The 26901-nt window shown below is 32.1% G+C and overlaps 1 protein-coding gene across 1 annotated transcript in view; it reads right to left on the bottom strand.

The window, feature by feature from the left end:
• Positions 1 to 3403: 3403 nt before the first annotated feature.
• LOC129217105 (mediator of RNA polymerase II transcription subunit 13-like) overlaps positions 3404 to 26901 on the bottom strand; it is a 132638-nt gene continuing 109140 nt past the window's right edge. Inside the window, exon 30 of the mRNA XM_054851358.1 lies at positions 3404 to 3536. Coding sequence (XP_054707333.1) covers positions 3404 to 3536 — 133 coding nt within the window. The remainder of the gene's footprint in view (positions 3537 to 26901) is intronic.

Below are 26901 nucleotides of genomic sequence, written 5' to 3'. Positions count from 1 at the left end.
AATAGGCACGAAATTTTAATCCAAACCTGCCCTTAATAAATTTAAAATTGTTTTACCAAAAACTTGTCAAGTGAGTTTTCCTACAATGAATACTAAACATCAAAAAAGAAAAAAAAATTAATAAAGCCTCAATATAACACACACAAAAAAAAAAAAAAATTTTTTTTTTTTTAATTCAAATATTTCCAAATCTGATTTAATTTACGTGATGATAAGGATTTGGATGAAAATAATCTAGATTTGTTTTTATTAAAACCTTAATAGCAAATGGGGTAATTTCCTTCAGTCAAAAGTACTACTTTCAGATACAGAAATTGATAGAATAAGCAAAAATAATAATATGGACCCAGAAAATACTTTCATTTTCCCAACAGTTATTTTTAAATTAATTTTTTAAAATGTCCAATTTTTTAAACAATGCGTTGTCATGATTATTTCACAAATGATGTCCTTTGGCACATTTTTCACTGCGTTTCCACGTCATGATAATCAAGCAGCGAATTAAAAATTGCCTCTATGCTTGCTATCAACCATATTGTTGCCAGTACACATGAGTAAAGATGCGAATTAAATATTGTGCTCTTCTGAATGGCAACAGTGAATGGCATTTCATCATTTGTGATGTCATTGGCAGAAGCGTTAAACAATGAAAGCGCACCGATTAAAGTAATTTTTTTTAAATATTGAACTTAGTCATATTATTTAAAAAATGGTCAGATCCTATGTTTTTAAGCATGCTCTTTCAGAAAATAAAAAACACTTTTAAAATTTTGGAAACAACCCCATTAAGCAACCTAAGTTGGAGAGATAATTTAAAAGATAATACAATAATGCATGTAGGTGGTAAAATAGTCACTTTAATTAAATTTCTAAACTAATTCACATTCCTTAACCATTTTCTCATTCGCTATATAGATAATCTATATATTTTCTTTTTCTCTCAGCCCTGATTAGATTCCTATCCAGGCCCAGATTATAGAGATTTCAATGTAATTTTATTTACTAACAGTAATTATTTTATAGATCATCAACTAAGATTTAATATTTTATCACCAGAAAGAGTTCAATCTTTAAGCATATTTTTCTCAACAACTAAATGTGAAACATTTTACATAGTGCTGTTAAATATGCTTTATATATGTGAAAGAGGTGAATTTGGAGTTGTTATCAACTATTTAGCAAGAGAGCTGGTATATTAAAATCAGATAAAGGAATTAAATATGCAACACTATGTATTGTTACACTTACAGTTATAGAATTGCAATTTGTGAATAACAATTTTAATAAATAAGTAAATTAAAGCAATAAATAAACAAACATATAAAGATTGTTAAATACTTATTTAACAGCTACTGAACAGAAAAGGAAACACTTAGTAACTCAAAACAGTATGTTATCACCTCAAAACAACAGTTGGATAACTAACTTTTGTTCTGAGGCATAGATGTTTTACTGTTGCTCTAAGGTGATGATAGGCTACATAAATTTATTTAAGTTTAAATTCAGGGCAAGAAAAATTCCCTTTTTCCTCCTACTAACCTTACCAGCCATGGCTTTATATTATATAAGATTTGCAGAAACATAAAGAAAATGCACATGGTAATTCAAACTGTCTTAAAAATATGATAAAATTGGTTATTTAAAAAGAAAATTATTCATTAAAATTTCCTACATTTTATCAAGGTAAGGTAAATTGTAATACACGTATTAAGGCAAATGACTTCTTTTAGAAAAATAACATGTTTATAAAACACATCATATGCTTAAAAAATAGTTATTTTTGTAAATCCTCCTATAGCTGTAGAAAGGCAAATCTGATATTTAAAAGTAAGTATCGATGTTGTTAAAAAAAGAATTTTTTTTTTTGTTCAAAGCATGCATTTTTAAAAGCAAAAGTTTAAAAACTTGAAAATTATTAGAAAACGTTAAGTTGAATTTAAAGTAGAATCACTTGTTCATTGGCTAAAGCATTGCAAATGAGGTTTCAAAGAATCCGCTCAAAAAATGTGCCAAATAGCAATAATTCCTTGGGGAGACACAATTTCTTTTAAAAATAATTAAAATAGATAATGCATGTAAACTGATTTGAACATTCATCTGCTTTATTAGACCTAAAAACCTGAAGAAACTTTTTTTATACAAGTCTCTAATTTCAAAATCCAAATGCAAAATAAAGTTTTAAAACTATTTTGTTGTTACAAAATGATTTAACATTGCAAAAAAATTAAAAAAAAAATGTTACATACAATGAATCAGGAATATGAATAAAATATGTAAATTGCAAAAAAAAAATGATAAGCAATTACTGTTACGTAATACTTTCAGTCATTAAGAATGTATGCATTAAACATGAATTTCAATGACTGTAAAAATTTGATAAATAATTTTGCATTGAACTACTCGGATATTGGTTATATTGCGCCAAAGTTTTCAAATGTTAATTAGAAATTCCAAGTAGGCAATGACAACAAAACTTACAATTATTACGAAAAAGTGTAAATAAATTCTTTTGACAATCAAACAGGTTCAGATTTTCTTGCAGATAACATAAGAATATACTTGAAAAGAATTCACAGCCGGTAATTTTTTGTACAAACAACTCAAAGAATTGAGAGAAGAGACTCAAAAGAATTTGCATTTCAGAAAATGCACTCTAAAATTTATCCATAATAGCTAATATAATATACATTAGGTTGTGGCTTTAAATTTTTCTCCCTTACAAAAATATTTAATAAGTATTATATTAAAATATTTTAGGTATGTCTTTCTCTTACCGTCACTTCTCTAGCATAAATGAATCTAGTGTTAGATAAAACCTCATTAAAAGCAATCTGACGTCATAACAAAATCTCTTTCATTCATGAATGTACAAAATGGAGAAAATGTACAAAAAATAATGAAAATATGATTTGAAAATATGATTTGAAAACAAAAAATGCCTCATTGAAATAGATATTACACACGAATAGATACAGTATATTCCTTTTCACACAATACAAACTTATGGAGCATGTATTTATAGATGAGGCAATTTCTCAGATTATTAAAAGATTAGTCATAAAATTAGAAAAAGAAAACAATTTTTTAATATCTTTATATAAATAATCTATAAATATAATAACCAAAAAAATAATAATAATAACTATGACTTAGGTTTTGCAAGTTTTAAATACATTAAAACAAGTTTAAAAGATTTTTTCTTCCAATTTAGTTTCTAACTATCACTTATAAGTATCATTTATAAGGTAATGAAAACATAGTCATAAAAATATTTTTGAATAAAATAGTCAATTTTCTTTCTAACAACTATATATGTATGTATAGTTTCAGATAACATTTTTAACAACTGCATGAGTTTCTATGAACATGAAGTCTATATACTAAATATCACCACATCTGGCTATCACAAAATAGCTTCTACGATGTCATATAATTGCATCAACATCTGCATGTGTATAGGAAGGCAAGAACGTCTGTCATTATACTTCGAATCCAGAGCAAGCCAAGAGAGAGCATTATGCCCTTCCAGGACATACCTGACAAAGAAAAGATAATATAGCTTAGTTCAATTCTAAATTAGTTGTCATGATATTTTCAGATTTTATATATATACTAGCTGCGTGCCCGGCGTTGCACGGGCTACTTAAAAAACGAAAGAGATGTCCAATTGATGTTTTTGCATTACTCTGACTTTGGTTTCTAAAGCGCTAAGGAGTAAATAAATACGCGTAATGCAAGGTTTGCAAAACACCAGTAGAGCATATTTTTGGCAAAAATCTCTTTAAAGTTAATCATAGTTATCAATAATGCAAGTTATGCGTATTTTCAATTAACACAAAAGATAAAAATACATGCATTATCAATTATAATCTGTGCTCACTTTAAACTGAATTAAATCTGATAGACTATCTGAAACATTTGTATGTACAATTACGATCAGTTTTTTTACATAAAATGACACATACTTTTTGGTTGCTTACGTGATACTAAAGCACCAAGACTTAATAAATACCAATTAGCATTAATTTAATACCAAGTCATCAGATTCGAATTAAGCTTTAGTTAAAATCCTTAAAAACAATATTTTTATTCAACTCTGTTTCACTTAATGAAATTCAAACAATCTTAATTTGACATGTTCTTTTAACGATACAAACTGTATTTCAAAAATAGAAACAGGAAGGAAAAAGAGAGTTATTACAATTCGAAAACTCACCCATGTGACGGGAAAAAGTCCAACAAAATAAACATAATTAGTCGCACATCCTAAATGTACCAAAATATGAGGTCGGTGAATAATAAACTTACACTCCCGGTAGCAGAAACTGCGAGACGCGCGTCGCAGATTTTTCGGCGGCCTGCAGATAATTTTACCAAAGAACAAAACGAAAGGAAGGGGGAAAAAAAATAAATAAAAGAAAAAAAAGAAATACAACTTTAAAAAGATCGTTTGGAGATCGCTTTTTGAGTGATGGGTGCTTCAGCATTTCAACTAGAAACATAGTCGCCCTATTTGGTCATTCACAAAATCGAAGTAGAAAAGTGCAAAAGTTTTCAAAAACAAAGATGAATTGGATGTATTATCTTTCTGCCAAGAAATGAAAATAACTTAAAATCTACAGCAAATCGTTTTTTTATTTTTACTTTTTAAAATAATTTTCTTGAGAAGTGAAAAATTTTATGTGAAAATTTCACCATATCCTCATTGCTTTGGACGCAAAAGCGCCAAAACTTTTTTACTAAAGTTTAGTCTCATGAGGATTTTTATTTTGAAAATATTTTTTGCAACAAATTCAGAAATTAATATCTTAATTTTTAGCGTAGTCGCCATGTTTGGTCGCCAAGATGTTGGTACGTAAGACTCATGAAGTGCCTAAGTTTCAAAAACGGAATTAGATGTTTATTGCAATGCAAACTGCTGAAAATTAAGCAAAATGTGTCTTTTTTTTTTGGATAATTCTTAATTATAGTCTTTAAAATTGCAAAATTTTATCTTCAGAATATTATCTTATCTTCATTGCTTTAGAGGCTAATGCGCTAAAAACTGACTATTTCACATAAATTGTAGTTTTTTAAGGATTTTGAATTTATTGCTACTTTTATGCAACAAATTCAAATATCTATTTATAACCATGAATTTTTCGCGTGGACGCCATGTTTGGCCATTCGCAAGATAGAAATAAACGATACTAATACTTACCTAAGTTTCCAAAAACAGAATTGGATGTTTACCTCAACACAAACTATTGAAGATAACATAAAGTGTTCAATAAATCATGTTTTTTTTTTCTTTTTATAAAATATTTTTTTGAAAAATGCGAATTATTATCTGCACAGTTGTATTTGATCCTCATTGATTTGAAGGCTTTGCTATAAGCTAAATATTTCATCTAAAATGCAGTTTCCTGCCAACTTCTCATTTACTAATTTAAAAAATTTAAAAACCCATTTCAATGCAAATTTTCTATATTAAAATTAATATGTCTTGAAGAATTGGTTTTCATAGTGTGTAGAGTTCTATTTATTTTTATGAAAGTAGTGAAAGCTGCTTCCCCCCCCCCCCCTTATTGCTTTAAAACTCAGCGGCAGTGGTGACCACTAAGTTTTTTGGGTCTAGTGGCCACTGGCCAGTTGGAAAATTGTCCAAGTCTTGGCCTTCACAAAGGACTTGTGTATTTTATTAAAACTTAAAATAAAACTAATAATAATGCTGCAGATTATTTTCAACTACCGGAAATAGTGTCGCAGACTGGCTAGAAAGTTTCTGCTACTGGGCTTACACTACAATCAATAAACATAGCTAAAGAAACAACTTTCATATGCTGAAAAGAATTAAGAACGTTGAATGTAAAAAATAAAAAAAGGACAGACGATAAAATAAAGGCTACGTTCGAATAGGGCAACCAATTTTAAACTAATTTAAAATGAAATTCTAGATGGAAACGTTGTTTTAAGATTTGGACAGCAGCCAAAAAATCTCTTTTAAAACAATTATTAGAATTTTACTTGCTCGCGCATATGCAAAATGGCAACAGGAAAGAAATAAAAATTCCTGAATAACGTTATGTTAATTAACGTTTTAATTAATATCTCTGCTAATTAAAGTCGCACAATTACGAGATTGATCCTATTGTTTTCTTTGGAAAATTTCGAACTGATCGGTATCTTGTTTGACTCCCGATTCGCAGTGGTTCTAGAGAAGATAGATCTTCAGACAGACAGACAGACGCGAACAGATTTTAATATTATAGAGGATATATATTAGGGTGGTCCTTATTTTTGAAGTTGCAGATATTTTACGCGACGCCCCCTCAATTTGTTCCATTATACAAATAACTGATCCTTGCAAAATTTTAAGCCAATCCATTAATATTAACACGTGCCCCTAGGGCCCCCTTCTTTGAGTTTCGAAGAAAAAATTGCGGATTTTCTCATTTTTATGTAACAATATTCTAACGTTCTATATTTAAAGTAATTTTGAACCTCAATAGGTGCTGATACTTCCAGATCAACCATTCTTTCACTTTCATTCTGTAAAATTTAACGTCTTACAGAGGGTACATGTACACCAATGGCTTTAGGTCAAGCTTACCGCTTTTCTGCGCTTGTTCCAACCAAGCGGCAGGGGAATGTTTCCTCCCACCAAGATGGACACAAGGGATTCTATAGGCCATTAATGAATGATCTTGGACAACAACAAATTGCCTCCTGCAGGCTTTGGGGATGTTGATTTACAAAAATCCCTGTGTATGTAATAGGTGTGGCAAATAGAGTCGCAAGGTTTCAATGCTATAAATATTAATAATTTCAATTATATTTTAATTCGCTGTTCTTTAGTTATAAACATACCTAAATGCTTATGTAATTTTTAATTTTAAAAATATAAATTTCGAAAAATCCTCGATTGCTCCAAACATAAAAATATACTGTATTTTACATAGCTAAAATATAAATTTTAAAAAAAATATTCAGATCGGAACAATGTAGAAATCTATATTCAGTACAGAGTCCTTTATTATCATCAAATTCTTGCGATTCACAAGATTTAGAAACCGAAATGACTATCTATCTTAACCTGTTGAACTTTTGTTTTCTACAGCTAGTCTACCACAATGCAAAAAAGCTTGCCAACTATTGATATCATCTCGCCTTTCATCACCGTTAGACAAATGCCATATTAGGTATAAAGTTGCTGCTCATTTATTAACAGCCTATGTAGATGCAGGAAATTTAAATCCAAATAACCTTATGATCAATTGTACATCCCTTAAGAGAGCAAGAGAAAATCTTCGAGAGGTAAAATCAGATTTCATGAATTTAAATTAAAATTTTTTAGTTATTTCCTGGGATACAAAGCTATACATCCAGATGTAACTGGAAAAAAACGCCGATAGACTTACCATGATAGCTTCAGGTTCCAATGTTGAACAGCTACTCAGAATTTCTGAGATATTTCTTTAGTTGTATATGATATCTTAGATGATTGCTTTTATTGCTAACTGTTCGAAGCTGTAGTGTTTTATACAGCGGCTTACAATACCGGCCGTATAAATTGTGCATGTAATTTTTTAGAGCAAAAGCTGAACGGTGATATATTGCATTTGTATTGCTATCATCATGCACTTGAAATCGTACTGCAGAGTGTCTTTAAAGAAGTTCTTGCCTTTCTTAGTTCTAGACTCGATATTCCATTATTTAAGCGCTTCAAAATTCCAAAATTACACATACCACTCAAATTCTAAAAGAAGAATTTGATGACATATTATTGTTCATATAAAGCGGAATTAAGAAATATTACAGAGAATTCTCATAATGTGTAATAATATTTCTTGGAGAAGTCCTCCCTCCTACAGGGATATGTTTTCGGCAACCTGGAGCTTATCCCTGACCCAGAGGGGTGGCAAAAGGAATTTCTTGTTTGAAAATTTATATATTTAGGAAGCAATTTAAATTGACACTACGTAAAGAGATTGCCCGTAACTACGTGAAGAGATTGTTGTTTTACAGTTAAATGTTGCATGAAGATATAGTTTTTCACAGCAACCCATTCTAGTCCTTTAAAATAACAGTAGATGATTTGGAATACTTTCTTAGTAAAGATCTTCCTCCTTATAGAATCAATTACAAGTCAATAAAACAGATAGAGCACAATTAATCGAAGAATTTCACAATCAATTTACCAAATATGAGTCACAAAGCAATTTAGTATTTTACAGACACTCCAAGACTAGAGGTGGAAAAAAATGCACACGATTGAGATACATTGAGAAAAGCGTACGATTAAGGTAAAGTTTCTTCAGCAATATTTCATTCTAATTCAATGTAAAATCTTTAGACGATATAAAGTAATTGAAAAGACTAATTTTAGTGCTACCTTGCTGTAAAAATATTTTGCAAACATAGGAGAAAAGATGTACGGGGTCCGAAGTAAAAACTCGGAAGATTTGTGGGAAAATTATCGAAAGTGTTAAAGTTCAACGTTCTAGGGGCACGTGTTATTATTGACCGATCGAGTTAAAATTTTGCACCGATTATTTTTTATTATAGTGTCACAAAACTAGGGGGCGTCACTTGTTGAATTCCGAAAAAAAAATTTTCCCATATAAATAAGGACACCCTAATGTGTATATATATATATATATATATATATATATATATACATATATATATATATATATATATATATATATATATATATATATATATATATATATATATATATATATATATAACCCCGCATTATCGGGCATGCCAGATAATTCAAGGTTTATTCTGTAACAAAATAAAGTAAATTTTCTCAATCAGAAAGCAAACTACTGTAAGGAAAAAAATAGATACTAATTCGCAAAAGTAACCTTCTTTCAAAAAAAAAAAAAAATTGTATTGCATATAATGTGCTTGTTATTTATGGTAGGTCATCAATGGATTTAATTATATGCCAAAAAAGTAATCAATTCAGAAACAATCATTGTTACTGTGATTTGTTCATAATTTTTTCAAAATAAATTATTTTAGATAATGTTAGAGAGGCAAGTTTAACTTTTGTTTATTGAATAGCTATGGTAAATTCTTTTGCACTGGTTTAAGGGCGGTATGTTACTGCTTAATTGTTTACTACTTAAGTTTTAATTTAATGTTTATAAAATTATATTTGTTATTAAACAATATTTTTTTTAAAAAAATTGCAAAAAGTTTTAAAATAACAAATTACATTGTTAGTAAATATTTGTACAAAATTAACCTTTTTATTAACACTAATAAGATATGTATAGAACTTATATTCATCTTTAAGCTGAATATATATATATATTTTTATAGTACTAATTTTGTTTCCCTAAGCTTGATTTTTCCGGCATAGCGGAAAGGACCAGGCAAGTGTTATTGAAAATCTGGCGACCCCCGAATTTAGTTTGTTCTTTTCGGATCTCAAGGTAAGATGATTTAAGTTATTGGCTGGTACTGTCCTGTGGAAGGCTAATTATTATCGGAATTTGTTTTTCCTAATTAGTCAAGACGAACCCCAGCGCTTTTAATTTTAGGTTTAAGTTCTTTTTTTTATAGTTTAGTTTCACATGTGGTGCATTTAGCTCAATGTTACTCTGTATTGCATACACTGGAGCTTAAACATTCTCTTTTTAGCTTGTAATTAAATTTTTTGGTCTTTTGACCATATTTATTGAATCCTCCACAGCTGATTAGCTCTGGATTCAAACTTTCGACTTTTTTTTATAAAATTGCTACTTGTATTTTCCTTTTTCTCATCATTATTTTTTGTATAAGATGTTTCAAACTTGTTATTTGGCTTGTATACCTTATATATATATATATATATATATATATTCCCTAACTAATAACGTTAACGTACAACACCGCATTTCGCAAGTCAACAGAAAAAAAAAACAAATCAGAACAGAGGAAGATTTCCTGTCGCTGTTTATGCTTATAATACATTGAAAAACATCCCTGTGTTTCTTTTGAATGCATTTACTTTATATTACATTTGAAGCTTCAATGTTTTTGGAAAATTCCCAATAATCTGAACATTAGCAGCAGCAGATTTACTTTTTTAAATTCCTTTCCATGTTATTCTCCAAGCAATGAGGATTCAGTATATATCTGAGCCAACCTTGAAGAAAAAACTTGAGGAGCATCTGTGGTGATTTCAAGAAGCATTTTGAAATTTTGCGGAGCAGCTCCGTATTTTGCATAAAATCCAGTTTTTAAAAAATCGAGAACCACTTGTCTAAAATCGTTTTTGAGCTTTAATAATCATTTTACGCACTAACATAAAAATAAAAAACTGCTTTAAACATTATGTCATGCTTGAAAACGCTCGGCCGGGAAATGAGGAACAAAATAACCTTTTTGAGAAGTTTCGAAATTTTTGCGGGGCAACTCCACAAAATGCGGAGCAGTTGGCAATCCTGTTTGAGCTTATTTTGCACGGTTGCTAACAGGAGCTCAGCTCCTGCACTTTTCAAATTTAGGTGATGTCGATGTTTTCGAGAGTTCAATGTTTTTGGGTCAATTTATAGATACCATATAGTTCTTTTTTTTTTCATTTTGAAGATCGATGTTTTGAAACATTGATATTTAGCAATCGATGTCACTTCTCAGTGATTTTAAAATACAAAAAACATTAACATCGAACCAAAAACATTGATGTTCCAAAAACATCAAAAGTAAAACATCGATGCTAAAAACATAGATGTTTCCAAAACATTAACATTGATGTAGTACCCCTAGTTCAAATATTGTTAACTAGCTTTTACCCGTGGCTTCACTCATGTTGGTGTAGATTTTGTCAATCAATGCAGATTAATGGCCGACAAGGGCAGAGGTTAAACAGCAACAAAACGGGGGGGGGGGGGGGGGGGGAGCTACACGATATAAATCAGGATTATGTGTAGGAGTAGAAAAGAGGTTAGCACAGAAAATTCTTTAAAATTCCCACTCCAATATAAGGTCAAGAGTTCTTAAGTAAATAAAATATTTCCCTTAAAATCTTGATCTCCGTCAGATGGTAACTGGTGCTGAGCAGGTTATCTAAGTAATTGCACAGTCCCCTACAGGAGAAAGGAACAAAGACCCTGTGTTGCTTGTCCTTTCTCAATAGATGAGAAAAATTCTTTAAATTGTAAAAGCAACAGTCCCAAAATAATATCAACACAACAATCACTACAAATCCTAATTAAAGCACAATTTCATTTTTTAAAAATCCTAGTAATTTTAAATTATATACTATACAGATCGTGATAGTTTAAAACATTTTTATTGATATATGTAAATATCTCTAAAAAATCGCGGTAACTCAAATGGTATCCCTTCCGACTTTTTTAGGTGTTTAAAGAAAAAATGGCACAACGACCCAGTGAATGAACACCTCGAACCAGTAAGTGAACACAAATTGGTCCCAGTGAATGAACATGATAAATTTCGATTCAAAAAGAAACTAAGTTTCTTTGAGATCTATCTATCTAACTATCTATATCTATTTATCTATCAATCTATTTATATAACAATCTATATCTATCTATCTATATCTATCTTTTTATATCTCTATCCATCTATCAATGTACTTATCTATTTTTCTATCTATCTACTTATCTGTATCCAGCTATCTATATATTTATCTATATATCTACTTATCTATCTATCTATCCACTTATCTATGTATCTATATATCTATCTATCCACTTATCTATCTATCTATACATCTATCTATCCACTTATCTATCTATATATCTATTTACTTATCTATCTATCAATTTATCTACTTATCTATCTATGTATGTATCTTTATATCTATCTAGTTATCTATCTACTTGTCTATCTATTTATATATCTACCTATTTATGCATCTTATTTATCTATCTATCTATGTATGTATCTATATATCTATCTAATTATCTATCTACTTATCTACTTATCTGTATACTTATCTATATCTATCTGTCTATCTACATAATTATCTACCTATTTATCTGTCTGTACATTAGGGGTGCGACATCGATGTCGATGTTTTGGAAACATCGATGTTTTTAACATCGATGTTTTACTTTCGATGTTTTTTGGAAAATCGATGTTTTGGTTTCGATGTTGATGTTTTTGCATTTCAATTGAAAATTATTATAAAATTTGCTCCAAATTTCTCGCTAGGTAATTAAGTTTACTTATGGAGTTGCCAAAAAAAAAATTATTTTTTGCACCCACTTTATAAGATTAATTTTTCTGTGTGATGGTTTTTGGGAAGATCACTACAAGATAGTAGAAGATGAGCTAGAGAGTGAGGTAGAGGTCAAAGCTATTGGAAGAACCTGACACTGGTAGTCTGGTGCCAAAACTTGCAGTCTATTTCAAGGCTCCAGTTCCTAAACTAAAGGAAAATCCTATATGTTGCTATGGTGAAAATTATAGCTTTAAAAATTCAAAGCTGGTAAAAGTTGCTTTAAAAGTATTTGATAGTGATGGCATCTTCTGTTCCATCGGAAAGAGATGTTTCTCTGACTAGTGGGATAGTCTGCAAAAAAAGAAATGCGCTTCGGTGGGGACAGAGTAAACCAACATTTTTTTCTCCAAACTGTCAGCACCAATATTTGGGGTTACTTATCGACTTCCCCCAACAAGTCGTCCCTCTATTACTGACAATTTGTGTTTAATTATTAACTAACAGTACAGCACATACTGTTCACATCTGGCAAGTTGAGCTCCGTTGCCCCGACCCATTCATCGATTCCATTACTTGAAATAGGAGTGAGAAAAAACGGCTTATAAATTTGTGGATTTAATTGGCAGTGTATTGCCCATTTGGCGAACAATATTACTATACCTAACTGTTAGCAAGCGGTACTACAGGGTACGTACGCTTCGGGAAAACCTGGTATTGTCAGGGAAAATGACATAGTCAAAAATGTCAGGGAAAAGTCAGGGAATTTTCCTAATGTTAAAGGTCAAGATTTACGGTCGCCACTTGCCACGTGGCAACTTAGTTTTCAGAATTGGCGACCCCCAAAAAAATTTCTACAGTCGCCAACTTTTTTTGGGGGGTTATTTTTTATTTTAGATCCAAAGAAAAGAATTCCACACCACTCCACAGATGTATCAGTACAATAAGGATTCACCGATAGAGACCTTACTCCGACTGAATGTTGTTTATTTTACACAGCTTCCATGTTCTTTCTCACTGCCTGCCTGTATGTTGGTTATTTTACGTTGCTTGAATGTTCCTCTTACGCGATTCAGGGCATGTAAAATAAGCAAGAATACAGTGAATTAGGAAGCCATTTGCACAAGACTAGAGCGTTGGCTCTTTTGTCTTGACTCTTTGTTTTTCAAGTAATTAGTGTATTATAATCATGATTCACAAGAAGAAATCATTATATTTTAGATTATATTCCAGATGAATTTTGATTATACCTTTGAAGAAGTTACCTTTTACGTTTTCAGTTTAGTTGCTCAAATGGTATATTAAATTCAAAACTTTTATATTTTTACATTGTATTATAAACGGCCTCGGATTATACGAAGCTTTTTTTTTTTCTTCAAGTCCATTTTAGAACTTGCAGATTATAGGCCGGCCGCGGATAATACGCAGGAAAATACGGTTATTAAACAGGGTTCGTTCGCTCCGGGAAAACCTGGAATTGTCAGGGAAAATGACATAGTTTAAAATGTCTGGGAAATTTCAAATTTTGCCCCCAAAAATTTTTTTTCCAATTTTTCCCCAGGGAATTTCGTACGTTGAGTTCTAATCTTCGTTTTTATCGACGTTTCCTGAAAAAAAAAATGTAAACATTTTGAGGCAAAATGATGCTGGCAATAAAATTTAAAAAGCGACCAAAAAAAAAAAAAAAAAAACTTCAGCGGACACTATTTTTGCCCCTCAATAGCTCCAAAGAAAAAAAATCCTAGGGTGAACAGGAATTATGCACAAATTTAACTGGAGAAGCATATTTTCCTGCATCTAAAGCACAAGCCTGCGGATGGTAGAGTCACTTGGGAAAATCGTTTTTGAATCGAAAAGTCTTTTCAGCTACGAATGAAACATAGTCGCCATTTTTGGTCACTCATAAGATGGAAATAGACACGATGCTTAAATGCCTAAGTTTCCAAAAGCAAAGCAGAATTGGATGTTTTCTTTAACAGCAAACTAATGAAAACAACGCAAAATACGCTACAAACTTTTTTATTTAATTTTATTTTAAATATGTAATTTTCTTGAGAAATGAACAAATTTTGTCCTTAAAACTTAGTCTTATCCTCATTGCTTTTTACGCAAATGTGCTAAAAACTTTTCAACTGAACTGTAGTTTCACGAAGATTTATTATTTTTAAATTGTTTTCATGCTACAAATTCAAAAAATTATTTCTTAATTTTTGTCGTAGTCACCATATTTGGTCATTCCCAAGATGCAGTACACAAGACTTTTTAAGTGCGTAAATTTCCGAAAATGGCATTGGATGTTTATTGCAATGCAAACTACTGATAACAACGCAAAATGTGCCCTTTTTTTCTGGATAATTCATAATTATTTGCTGGAAAAATTCAAAATTTTATCTCCAGAACATTTTTTTTTAAAATTCTAATTGATTTAGACGCTTATGTGCTAAAAACCGACTATTTTGTCTTAAGTATAGTTTTTAAGGATTAATTAATATTTATAACTACTTTTATGCTACAAATTCAAAAATCTACTCATTATCTTAAATTTTTTACTTAGTCGCCATATTTGGTCGTTTGCGAGATGGAAGTAGACAAAAATTCAACAAAAACATAATTAGTTGTTTATCTCAGTGTCTATTGAAAACAACGTCTATTGAAAGTAAATGTGCAAAAAAGAAAATTTTTAATTTTAATGCAAGCATCCTTTATATGCAAAAGAAAAAAAAAAACTGATTATTGGCATTGGCCTATGATCGATGGATGTTGACTTTTGTTAGAATGCATTATATGGTATGCCCATCGATGCAACAAGTTAATCATATTTATACTGAAAAATAGCTTTGTACTTTGCTCAATACGTTTTGTGTTACATTCTAATAAGAAAATAAAAAAAAGAATCGTAAACCAAAAGCGGAGAAAGATAGCTACCGATTACAGCAAAACGCTAATATTTCATGACATGTGGCAGCAAAGAAATGCTAAAATATGTTGAAAGTACTTTGTTTTTAACAAATAGTAAACAAATGAAAACAATTTTGAGCAAAATGTTTTTAAAAAAAAACTTTAATTGTAACAGGAATTTTTTAAAAAAAATCCAAGTTTTTTTTTTTTTTTTTTCTATTTTACAAGTGGAAAAGTTTCAGTTCTTACGCATTGCTACTTTGAACAATTTTGACTATTTTGAAAATATTGTTACTTAAACTTAATTTTGAATGAAGCAAGTATCCTGGAATTTTCTAAAAAATAACCTGGAAAAGTCAGGGAATTTTTTTGTAACCAAAAGTGTATGAATCCTGTATTACTTTTTTCAAATTCTTTTTCCAAACAGTTTTTATGTTTTGCTTTAAATTGTGTTTTGAAAGTATGAAAATATTATGCAAATTAAAAAAAAAACACCATATTGTATGTTTTTTTACATAAAACCTCGAAGGTCGTTCCGATCCTATTTGATTCAAAAATAACTCAAACAGCCTTTATTCTGAAAATCGTCAAAATAGGAAGACAAATTAATTAATTTAAAACTTGAAAAGGCAACTTGTTTTTGACCGCACAAAGCCCCCCACCCCACCCCTCCCGCACCCCGTTTTATCATTCCTTTGCCATAATCAGTGTTCCATGTTGTCCCATAAATCCTGTATTTCATTAAAAATCCTACACATCATTAAAAATAGAACAGGGTGGCGACAGATCAGGGAGATCAGGGAAAAGTCAGGGAACTTTATTGATCAGGGAAAGATCAAGGAATTTCGAAAAAATAATAAAAATTCAGGGAAAATTGATCAAATGAAGACAAAAATTATTTTTTTTGCTTTGCAAAATTAAATACCTTTATTTCCTATGCATTTTCCACCAATTATTTGTTTAAAAAAAAGTAAAATTATTGAGGTGCTATTATACACTGACACATGTTTGTGCATTTTTTTTCCTTAAGGTCAAAGTATTGAATCTTAAGTTATTATCCACAGGATAAACTACCTAAGCTTCTGTGTCTGTAAAGTTGTTTATTTTACGTAGTGTGAATTTTTCTGCCAGGCGTTCCATGCTACATAAAATAAACAACCCTACAGGCAAAGAGGAAGCCGCCATTAGACTTAGCTCCATTTCCTTTACTCATTGTCTTGAAGTAGCTAGCATACTGTAATCACAATTTTAGGAAAAAATCTTTTTCTTTTTTTAAAAAAAAATTGATACTGCTAAGAGCTCTAAAGGTATTTTACTTGGATGTTTGGATTTAATTGCTAAAATTGAATGTCAAATGAAAATCAACTTTTTTTTTTGCCATTTTATTATTTGCTGTCGCTTTAGATTATACAAAGGTTTTTTTTTTTCCAGACTTTAAAATTCTTTTATTTTAAAACCAAGTTATACACTATAAAATTTGAAATTAATTATTGTTTTTTTGCATTTCAATGTTGTTGCAGAAGTTTTTTTTTTTTTTTTTTTGACTAATAATGAAATCATTTGAAATTGACTTGTGTACATGTAAATATTTTTACTATTTTTTAATAGAAAAAATGCTGTATTCCTTCATTAAAACCTAAGTTCTTCATTAGAGAATAGCTCAATATGACTGGTTGTTTAAAAAGGTTCCAATTTGTTTTATAATAATTTTGTTCCAATTTGTTTTATAATCCAATTTGTATAATTACATAAATATGTCCATTATTTATGTAAGTAAAACTGCATTACTTCTATACTTTCACAATTACTTGTTATTCTCGCAGCAACAATTATGCTGCTTGAAAATCCAGTTCAAAATTATTTCCAAATAAACTTTTTTAGTTTTATCATAATTAGATATGTCTTTAGAGTGGTTTTAATAATTTCTCAGACTTCTTATGTTAACAGGTTACTGGAAGTAAAGAGAATTTGTTTTAGATTTCCTATAATATTCCTCTGTAGATATTTTAATATACTATATTTACTAAAAAAAAAAAGCTTATTTTCAAAATATATTTTTAATTAACAGCTTAAAACGTTTTAAACACTGCATTTTATTTAATATGCAATGGTTTTCAGGTAGGGTAAAGGAAGAAAACCATTACCCATGGTAATGCTAATCAGGGAAATTCAGTGAACTTAATCAGGGAAAAGTCAGGGAACTTTTTTTTCGCCATTCCTGTCGCCACCCTGTAGAAAGAAAAAAAAAACTATATTTCTATAAACTATATCTTATATTTCTGCTGTGATGTGGACGCTAATACTCGCAATCAATTAGGAATAGGTTCCATTGAAATTCGTTTAAACAACGGGGGCTAGTTTCTATTTATTCGAATAATTGTTGTAATTTTTTAATCTTCAATCGCATCAGATTAAAATATAAGCCAAATAGAAAGTCCTTTGATCGTTTTCCCTTCATAGTCATCCTAACATGGAGACGCTGCATATGGAACGTAGTCGCCATGTTTGGTCATACTCTTAGTTCAAATAATGCAAAAAGAATATTTTTTTTTTTTTTTTGGAAATATATTCTTGGTAAATGCCAATTTGTATATTACTGGAGGAGGTTTGTAGTTAATTATTTTTATGCCAAAAAAAAAAAAAAAAATCTTAATTATTTGAAAAAATTCAAATCATATGTTCATCTAATATTTTTTCTATTCCCTTCGGGCTAATTTTCTTGCATTTAATTTTTTTCATTAAAATAGTTACCTGAAAAGTGCATGTTGATTCTTACTGCCATGGCGTTTACAATGATTTACAAAAAGATTTTAAAGGAATTTGTTGTTGTTTTTATGGGAAATTCCTTTTTTTTTTCACTGTGGGACCATGGTACTGTGTACACTACTATATTTTCGGTTTAATGATTTTTTTTTTCTTATGAAACTTTAAATGGATGGAATGAATCATTTGCTTCAGGAGCTCCTTTCTTATTATCTTATCCCCTTCTTATATTTCTATGATTAATATAATTTATATTTCTTGTTTGCATTCTTTTAGCACCACTTTCATAATATTTGATTCAAAAAATACAAATTGAAATCCCCCCCCCCCCCCATTCTTGTACTAGAGCGCTGTTTTCGAAGCCCAGTAAAACTGGTGGCCACCAAGTTTTTTGAGTCTAGTGGCCATTGGCCGCTTGAAAATTTTCTGAATCTTGAGGTCTACCTAATGTGCCCCCCAAAAAAATTTTTCCCAATTTTTTCCTAGGGAATTTTGTTGTATGCGATCTAATCTTCATTTTTATCGATGGTTCTTTAAAAAAACTTTAAAACTTTGCTGCAAAATGACGCTAGCGATAAAAAAAAGTGGCGACCCAAAAAAACTTCCGCAGCCGCCATTTTTGACCCTCAATAGTTCCCAAGGAAAAATTCCTCGGGTGAACAGGAAATAAGCACAAACTCAACAGGAAAATATACAATTTACTGCTTCAGAAGCACAACCTAAAGATGGGAAGGTCGATCAGCAAAATTCTTTTTTTTTTTTTTGATTTTTTTATCGGAAATTCTTTTTAGCTACGTGTGAAACGTAGTCGCCATTTTTGGTCATTCACAATATGTTAGTAGACACGATCTTAAATGCCTAAGTTTCCAAAAACAAAGCAGAATTGGATGTTTTCTTTAATTGCAAATTAATCAAAATAACACTAAATGGGCTGCAAATACTTTTTTAATTATTATTATTATTTTAAATAATTTTCTTGAGAAATGAAAACTTCTGTTCTTAAAACTCAATCTTATCCTCATTGCCTTGGACCCGAATGTGATAAAAAACTTTTCAAACACTACAAACTACTACAAACTACTTTTGAAATGTAGTCGCTACTTGGCTACTTTTCAAAAAATAAGTAAATAAACAAAAATAAAAAAAATGAAATAAAATGAAATAAGTGGGTTTAGTGTGTCCCACAAAAAATGAGTCGATTTTTTAAGTCATACCCTCCTATATTTTTCCAGTTATGTCAAAACAATTTGAAAAAATGTTTCATATAATTTGTTGAATAACGGCAACCCGTACCGACTTGCGTCTGAAAGTGTAAACCAGCACTTGTATGCTAGCCCCCCCCCCCCCCTCCCCTCCAAAAAAAAAAAAACTTTTTAAAAATTCGAAATTCCTCTTGATAAAACGTTGCCCCTAAACCCTACTCCCCACATGTACCACAAAAAATATTTATTCAAATTAAAAATCATTTGGGTACCCCACACTTGGCCTAAAAATTATAATTTTCTTCAAATAATTGATTTTTTTTTCCTATTTATCTTTTAAAAATTTACACATGAATTTAAATAAAAAATCAAGTTCAAAAATTATTAGCGAGCTCATTTTCAGATCAACATTTTCAAATGAGTAACAAAAAAATAATACATTTAAAATAAAAAATTCAACTTAACCTTGAAAAAATCCATATCTTTAAGTACTATGTGGAAGATTTCAATATTGCAGGAGAGCAAAAATTTCTATTTAACGCTAATTACCTACTTTAGTGTTGATATTTTTCAGCTTGGTAATTTCGTAAAATTTACCATAAATTTTAAAAAATATGTATCGAAAAAAAAACAATTTTTTGAAGGAAGTTATAATTTTAGCCAAGTGTAGGGGATACCTTAATGTTTTCTAATTTGAATAAATGTTTTTGTGGTGCATGTGGGGTATAGGCAACGTTTTATCAACAGAAATTTCGAGTTTCTAATTTTTTTTTTTTTTTTTTTTTTAAATTTGCACTAGTTGTTCAAATTATATGAAACTTTTTTATAAGTGTTTTGATGTAAGCGGGAAAATATAAAAGGGTGTGCAACTTGAAAAATCGATTTTTGGCGGACACCCTAATGCAAACACACACAGTAAGAGGATTGAACGAAAAAAGGTTTAGATTGACAAATTAGCTTATTTGAACATGGAATATTACTAAGAATTATCTATTATTTATTTTTCCCCAAAAAATGTCCGTTATTCTTCTCTTATATAACACTGTAATTCTCGTATTCATTGTAAGCCGGCAAGGGCAATTCAATATCATCCTCATCTATAACATTTACAGTAGCTTGATTTTCGCGAAAATAAATGTTTTTACAGTGTTGGATCTCTTTGAAGTTTAAAACGTTCATCCACTGGACATTCCCGACAGTCAGAAAAAACAAAGGAGTTACTAAATTGGTGGTTATCGCTAATTCATATATACTTTTCTTTTTAAGTCAAGCTCTATTCAATACAAATTTCGGCGAAATATGAAAATTACAATTGCAAACGAACTAATGGCGTCAAATAGATAGAACGTGTGGCGTCAAAATGATATGCCAGAGGTCATCTCGTATTTTTATAAGTCTTATTTCTCATTGCATCCATTGATGTACTCGCGTAAGATTTGCACGAGTCACATTCGTTTGAACCGAATTGTTTCTTTAAAAAAAAAAAATCTTTATTAAAAAGTAGTTTTTAGAAATCGCTACAAACTACTATTTTTTTGTAGCGAACTACTCACTACACTACTCTTTTTTAAAAGTAGTGCGCTACACTACAAACTACTAAAAATATAGCTACTACAGTAGCGTCCCTACTTGTAGCGCGCTACTTCCAACCACTGGTTTAAAACTGTTTTATTAATTTAGAAATAATTATTTTCATACTAGTGCTTAAAATAATTATTAAATCTCTAAAAACATCAGGTAAATGGTTTTAGTTAATTTTATTGATTTTTATACAAAATTCCGAACTGCTCCACAAAATTTTAAATTGCTTCTCAAAATCAGCACAGATGCTCCTTAAATTGTTTCTCCAAGGTTGGCAACCCTGGGACCCCCCGTTAAGTCTAAGTCTGACCATGATTACAACTAATGTTGCTCAAAAAAAGAAAGAAAAATCCCCCTCCCCCCTTGCCTTCCCTGGAACTCAGGCCTAAATCCGCCTATGTTCAGGAACTCGCCCTTCTAAGTTAAAATTTTGTCCTGTTTCAGATTCAGTTTATCGTAGTCGAGACTTGCTTTCCCGTTGCGATTCTGAGATGAAAATACTCGTATAGCAATAAATTACATTAGACTAATGAAATCGATTGCCAACTGACAGCATTTAGTTGAATCTGCCGCAACCAGTGAATATCAGGCCAGGGGCGTGTACAGAAATTTTTCAGGCCAATCACAAATGACTTTTACGGCCCCCCTCCAATTTGTTTACCACTACGTTCCTACTGTATACTTCACCCTTTATTTAAAAAATCTCGGGCCCCTTCAGGCTTGAAACCGGGCAGACAAATGTTCCTTCTCTCCCCCCCCCCCCCAAGCTTGTGCATGCTGCTGCTCATGTATCAACACCCTAAAGCATAGCCCACACATTTATAGCAGGGTTGGGCCGCTTTGTCTAGTGGTGTTGTTAATAGACGTATTAATATAAGATTTTAAAGCTCTTTTTTCGTCCCAGGCCCTTTTTCAGGCCACGTTAGTGCCTAATTTCTCTGGCCCCCTACCGCTTCCTCAATGTGGGAGCCATGGATACCAGAGCTCTAAAAACGAGAGAGGAAGTTGACAAAGAGAGGAAAGCATTCACACCTGTGGACTTCGGTTATTTACTTTGGCCCCTGGGCTAAGGATGGGAGAAAAATTAACCTGCTTCCAGACACTTTTTTTCCCATAGAGTGAACAAATTTCATTTTTTCTTCTATTATTATGCTTTAAAAAATGTTAGATGTGAATTAAATGTATTAAGTTCAATAAAAAATTGCTTAAAGTGGCGCACTCGGTGGTTGGCCCAGTCGGGGATCCCCGACTAGCCGACCTGGCCAGTGCGCCCCTGCAAACATACATACGTATCTACCTATCTATTCTCTCTCTTTGTATATACCGTAATTTCCGGTAGACGCGCCGCGGCGCTTACGTGTTTAAAAGTTAAATTTTTTGAAGTGCGGCGTTTCTGCGAATGCGGCGATTGTGATCAACATTTTTTTTTTTTCACGCCGCTCAGTTTCAGTTTATCATTCAGCCATTCTTCCCTCCCGTTTCTAAATCGCTAACGCAAGCACGATTCCGTCGTTCAAGGACGAAAAACACGGATCTCAACGTTTCCCTGCACTTGGCATCTTGCCATCCTCGCCAAACAAGCTCGCCATCTAAAATTTCTTAACTGCTACTTCGACCGGATATTTTGCAAAATTTGAAGATCTTTTTCTATTACCAGTTTAGAAACAAATGATCTTAAGTATTTTTTTATACTAAAAAACTGTTCAAAGCGAGCCGTTTATTATTTTTGAATTATTTAACGCACGACGTTGTATATGCCTTGCGCTAATTTTCTGGAATTTTTGTTCTGAAGAATCTGGCAACGCTGCGGAAACTTGTTGAACTTGTCTAGGCATAGTTATTTCCGCAATTGCGACACGTGCAACGTGCTTATTCTTTCTATATTTTCTTGCTCTTGCTTTCGCTTAAATTATGGCTCCCAAGCGCTACAAAAGCTACACCGCAAACTTTAAGTTGAGTGTTGTTTCCCGAGCGGAAGTTATCGGAAACAGAGCTGCCGCACGAGAATTCGAAGTTGACGAGCGGTGCGTTCGTCGGTGGCGAGCAGAGAAAAAAGATTTGGAGAGCATGCCCAAATTAAAAAGGGCGAAAAGAACCGGTACTGTCAAGTGGCCTGCACTGGAGGACGCACTGGAAAAATGGATCATGAGGCAACGGGAAGATGGATTGCCCGTCTCTACAATTAAGATACGATTACACGCGAAGGTGTTAGGCATAAATGCCTGTTAATAACAACAGTAAATAATCCTATCTCATCACCTCACAACACCAATAGTAAAAGAATGTTTTTCCTTACTTATAATGTATTACCAATCATTCTGCATGACTGGGGTAAAAGATTCTTATCAGCACTCATTCACATTGGTCGAATCGACCGAATGTTTGTTTCACTTTCGTTCACCCTTGGCGGGAACTCCGTTGTGGATGACGTCATAGAAAGCTTCTAGAAGAAATCTGATGGCACGTGTGCTCAACGATAGCAGTGATGTGTCCGTTCACGTGACTCGGATATGCTAATGACCCGGGGGGATATTTAAACTGCTTGCGGCTTTAGTTCTCTCTCTTTGATCATCTCTTGTCGTGGTAGGCGGTCGCTCGTTCGGCATTCGAACTTGCTTGTTCGTGCCGTTTGCACTTTATTAGAAATGATTAGCTGGACTTAGCTTATTTTCCAATGGGTCTACTTCATCAAAGTTTTTAGTCAATAGTCATGCAGTTTGCGTTGCACTGTTAGTTATCTCATGCAGAAGTAGCATGTAAAGAGATTATGTTGTTAGTATTTATTTTTATCATTTACAGCGTGTTTTTATCTATTTACATTATCGTTTAAATAAACTTCATGAAAGTTAGAAATAGTTTGTCAAGTTCTTATTTCTGAACTCACTCTGCTAATATCAAAGAAACATTGGGGAGATATTATTAGATTAGAAATTCTCCCCAACACGGGTTATGGGCCCAGTCCCTTTCCTGTGCAGACCTAGTGAAAATATTTTTGGATAAGACTAGGAAATGATAAAGAGTGTACATGCATCTGTAAAAAGGCGGGGTTGTACTGCTGCCAAAAGTACATGTACCGTTGGATGGTGTACATTTCGATATTTTTCAGAAATTTTGAAAATTTTTTTTTGGAAGCTGCAAATTCGATGACCCATCTGAAGATGAAATTATTGGAATGTTGAGATGGGGGGGCGACCAAGATAGAAGAGACTTAAAAGATTTTACCAAAATTCAAGAATACTAAAGTTTGAAAAAAAAGAAAAATGGCAAATTTCGCGATTCAGATTGAAAAGCTGAACAACAAGAATTACCTCGAATGGTCGACGAATATGAAGTTCCTTCTCATGGAACGGAATGTATGGGACATTACTAACGGAAAAGAGAAAGAACCAGTCATGAATGAGAAGACGAATGTAACAGAAAAAGATGTGAAGGAATTTATTGTGAGGAAGCGAACTGCAGTCTCTCTAATCTTCTTGAATATTGAACAAAATCTAAGAAAAATAGTTGAAACTATAGAAGATCCATGCGAATCTTGGAAGAAGCTAAAATTACATTTTTTTCCGGAGAATAGATGTATAAGTATGCAACTCTTCATTGAGCTGAATCAATGCAAGAAAGAGAATGGAGAAAAGCTAAATTTATTCGCGGCGTGTCTGCAGAGAATTTTCGACAAAATCAAAGTTGCTTATCCGAATTTCCCGGAGGACTGTATTTCCTTTAAATTACTGCAAAGTTTACCAGAAACGTATGATCATCTGATTCAACAGATTTTGATGAGGAAAAATGAAGATTTTACATTCGAGAAAATCCTGGTTGATCTAATTATTGAAGAAAACCGTCAAGAAATGAAAGAAGAGAAGACAAATGAGATGCAGGTTTTCCAAGTTAAATCTAAAATTCGATGTTACAAGTGTCATGAAGATGGGCATATAAGAAGCAGATGCCCTTATGTCAAAAATGAAGACCGTCAAAGATTGACTTCACGAGAAAGAAATAAAAGGGGAAACCAGCACCAATCCCGGAAAGAATGGAGGGATGAAGGTACGAGCCCAAGGAGTAGAAATCGCCGATGGAGTTCTAGAAGGAAGTTCCAGGAGCGTCGCCGATCACCTTCAAATAATAGATGTGAGTATCCTTTGTATTTCTTGTCAGAGGCAAATCTTAGTCAGACCCAAGATAAAGGGAATACATTTATTTTTGACACTGCCGCATCAAATCACTGTTGCTCAAATAAGAACTGGTTTAGGACATTTGAACCCCTAAATGATGTAAACATGGCTGTTGCCGTGAAAAAGCAAACTTTCCCGATTGAGGGAAAAGGGGAAATCAAAGTTAAGTTCGGTAAAAGAACTGTAATTCTCAAAGATGTAATGTATTCTCCCCGTTTGAGACGAAATATTTTGTCTGGCACCAAGTTTGACCAGGGTGGTGCAAAATTTAAAGGTGGGGGAGGTTTCGTGGAGGTATCCGACAAACAGGGATTAATTTTTAAAGCTGAACTCAATAATGGAGTTTATAATGTTAATTGTAAAAAGTTTAAAAATTCTCCTAGTTCTAGTCATGTAAATAAAGAACCTTCTGTAGAATGCTGTCAAAGCGACATTGAAACTTGGCATAAACGCTGTGGACACGTCAACACTGAAAGTATTCGTAAAACTAGTAATCTTTCAGCTGTTCGTGGCCTACCTAAGTTTAAACATGTTAAATTAAACTGTGATGTTTGTAAATTAGGAAAATTTAAGCGTGTTAGTTTCAAGTCAATTGATAGAGTAAGAAGTACCCAGCCATTGCAATTATTGCATATGGATGTTTGGGGAAAATGTGAAGTAGAGGGTAGAAACGGAGAAAATTATTTTCTTTCTATTATTGATGACTATTCTAAAAGGTGTTCATTGTATCCTATTAAGTCAAAAAGTCAGGTTCCGGGAATTGTAAAACAACATATTCTGAGAGCCGAAAGATTTATCGGCAAAAAGGTTGTTAGTATCAGATCTGATAACGGGACGGAATTTGTAAATCAGGAACTAGACGGGTTTTGTCAAAATATGGGTATACATCATGAACTCACAAATGTGTACACACCAGAGCAAAATGGATTAATTGAAAATTTTAACCGGACAGTAACAAATAGTGCACGCGTTTTGTTAAAAGAAAGTGGTTTGCCAAACAGTTTTTGGCCTGACGCGATGTTATATTTTGTATACACATGGAATAGGATTTGTCATTCAAGTCAAGAAAAGACTCCTTTTGAACTTTACGGGGGAAGAAAACCGTCTGTAAGACATTTAAAAGCATTCGGAACTACTTGTTTTGCCGGTATCCCACGACAATTAAGAAAGAAACTAGACCTAAAAGCCGAAAAAGGCGTTTTAATCGGATACGCGTTCAATCGTAAAGGATTTCGCGTTTATCTTCCAGACAAAGATAAAGTCATTGAAACAATCAACGTATCTTTCAAAGAGAATTCCTTCTTCAAGGACGAATTTACTTCCGAGCAGGAATCACGCGGAAAAGAAAATACCCTTTTCTGGCCTCTTTCGCCTCAGGCAGAAGATAAGAATTCTTCGGAAGAAAGCGGAGATTCGAATCGCTTCAGAGAATTAGATGTTGAAAGTAGCTCTGAAGGGGGGGCGGAAAGTTCAGACAGTGAGGGGGATGATTCTAGTCGCAAACCAATGCGGGAAGCTAGGTGGATTCGGAAATTTGTCCCTAGACCTGATGGTTCAAGAAACGATGTATATTATTTTGAAAAGGGGAATAGCAAAAGATTAAGATCGTTGAATGATGTTCAAAAATATTGTCTTCGTGAAAACATAGCGTATGATCCGGAATTATTTAATTTTAAAGGCAATGATGATTTTCAGGGTGAAGTTTCAAATCAATCTAAAATTTTAACTCATGTTTCCTGACTAGACACAGAAATTAAAATCCCTAGAACATATAAACAGTCATTAAAATCTAATGAAAGGGGGGAATGGCAAAAATCAATGGAAATTGAAATAGGCACTATGCGTAAAAGAAATGTTTGGAATTTAGTCAAATTACCGGAAAATGTTAATCCTATCGGATGTAGATGGGTTTATAATTTAAAGAAAGGGGAAAATGGTGAAGTTTATAAAAGTAGACTAGTCGCTCAGGGGACTAATCAAGTGAGGGGACTAGATTTTGATCTAACCTTCTGCCCAGTAGTCTGCTTTAGTACCATTCGCTTTTTCTTTTCTTTGTTGGTATCAAGAGAAAATTGGCTACATATCCAATGTGACGTTAAAAGTGCGTACCTATATGCTCCTA

Source organism: Uloborus diversus, chromosome 1 (genome assembly GCF_026930045.1).
Source record: "Uloborus diversus isolate 005 chromosome 1, Udiv.v.3.1, whole genome shotgun sequence".
Taxonomy (NCBI): domain Eukaryota; kingdom Metazoa; phylum Arthropoda; class Arachnida; order Araneae; family Uloboridae; genus Uloborus; species Uloborus diversus.
This window is presented reverse-complemented; position numbering and strand designations above follow the sequence as displayed.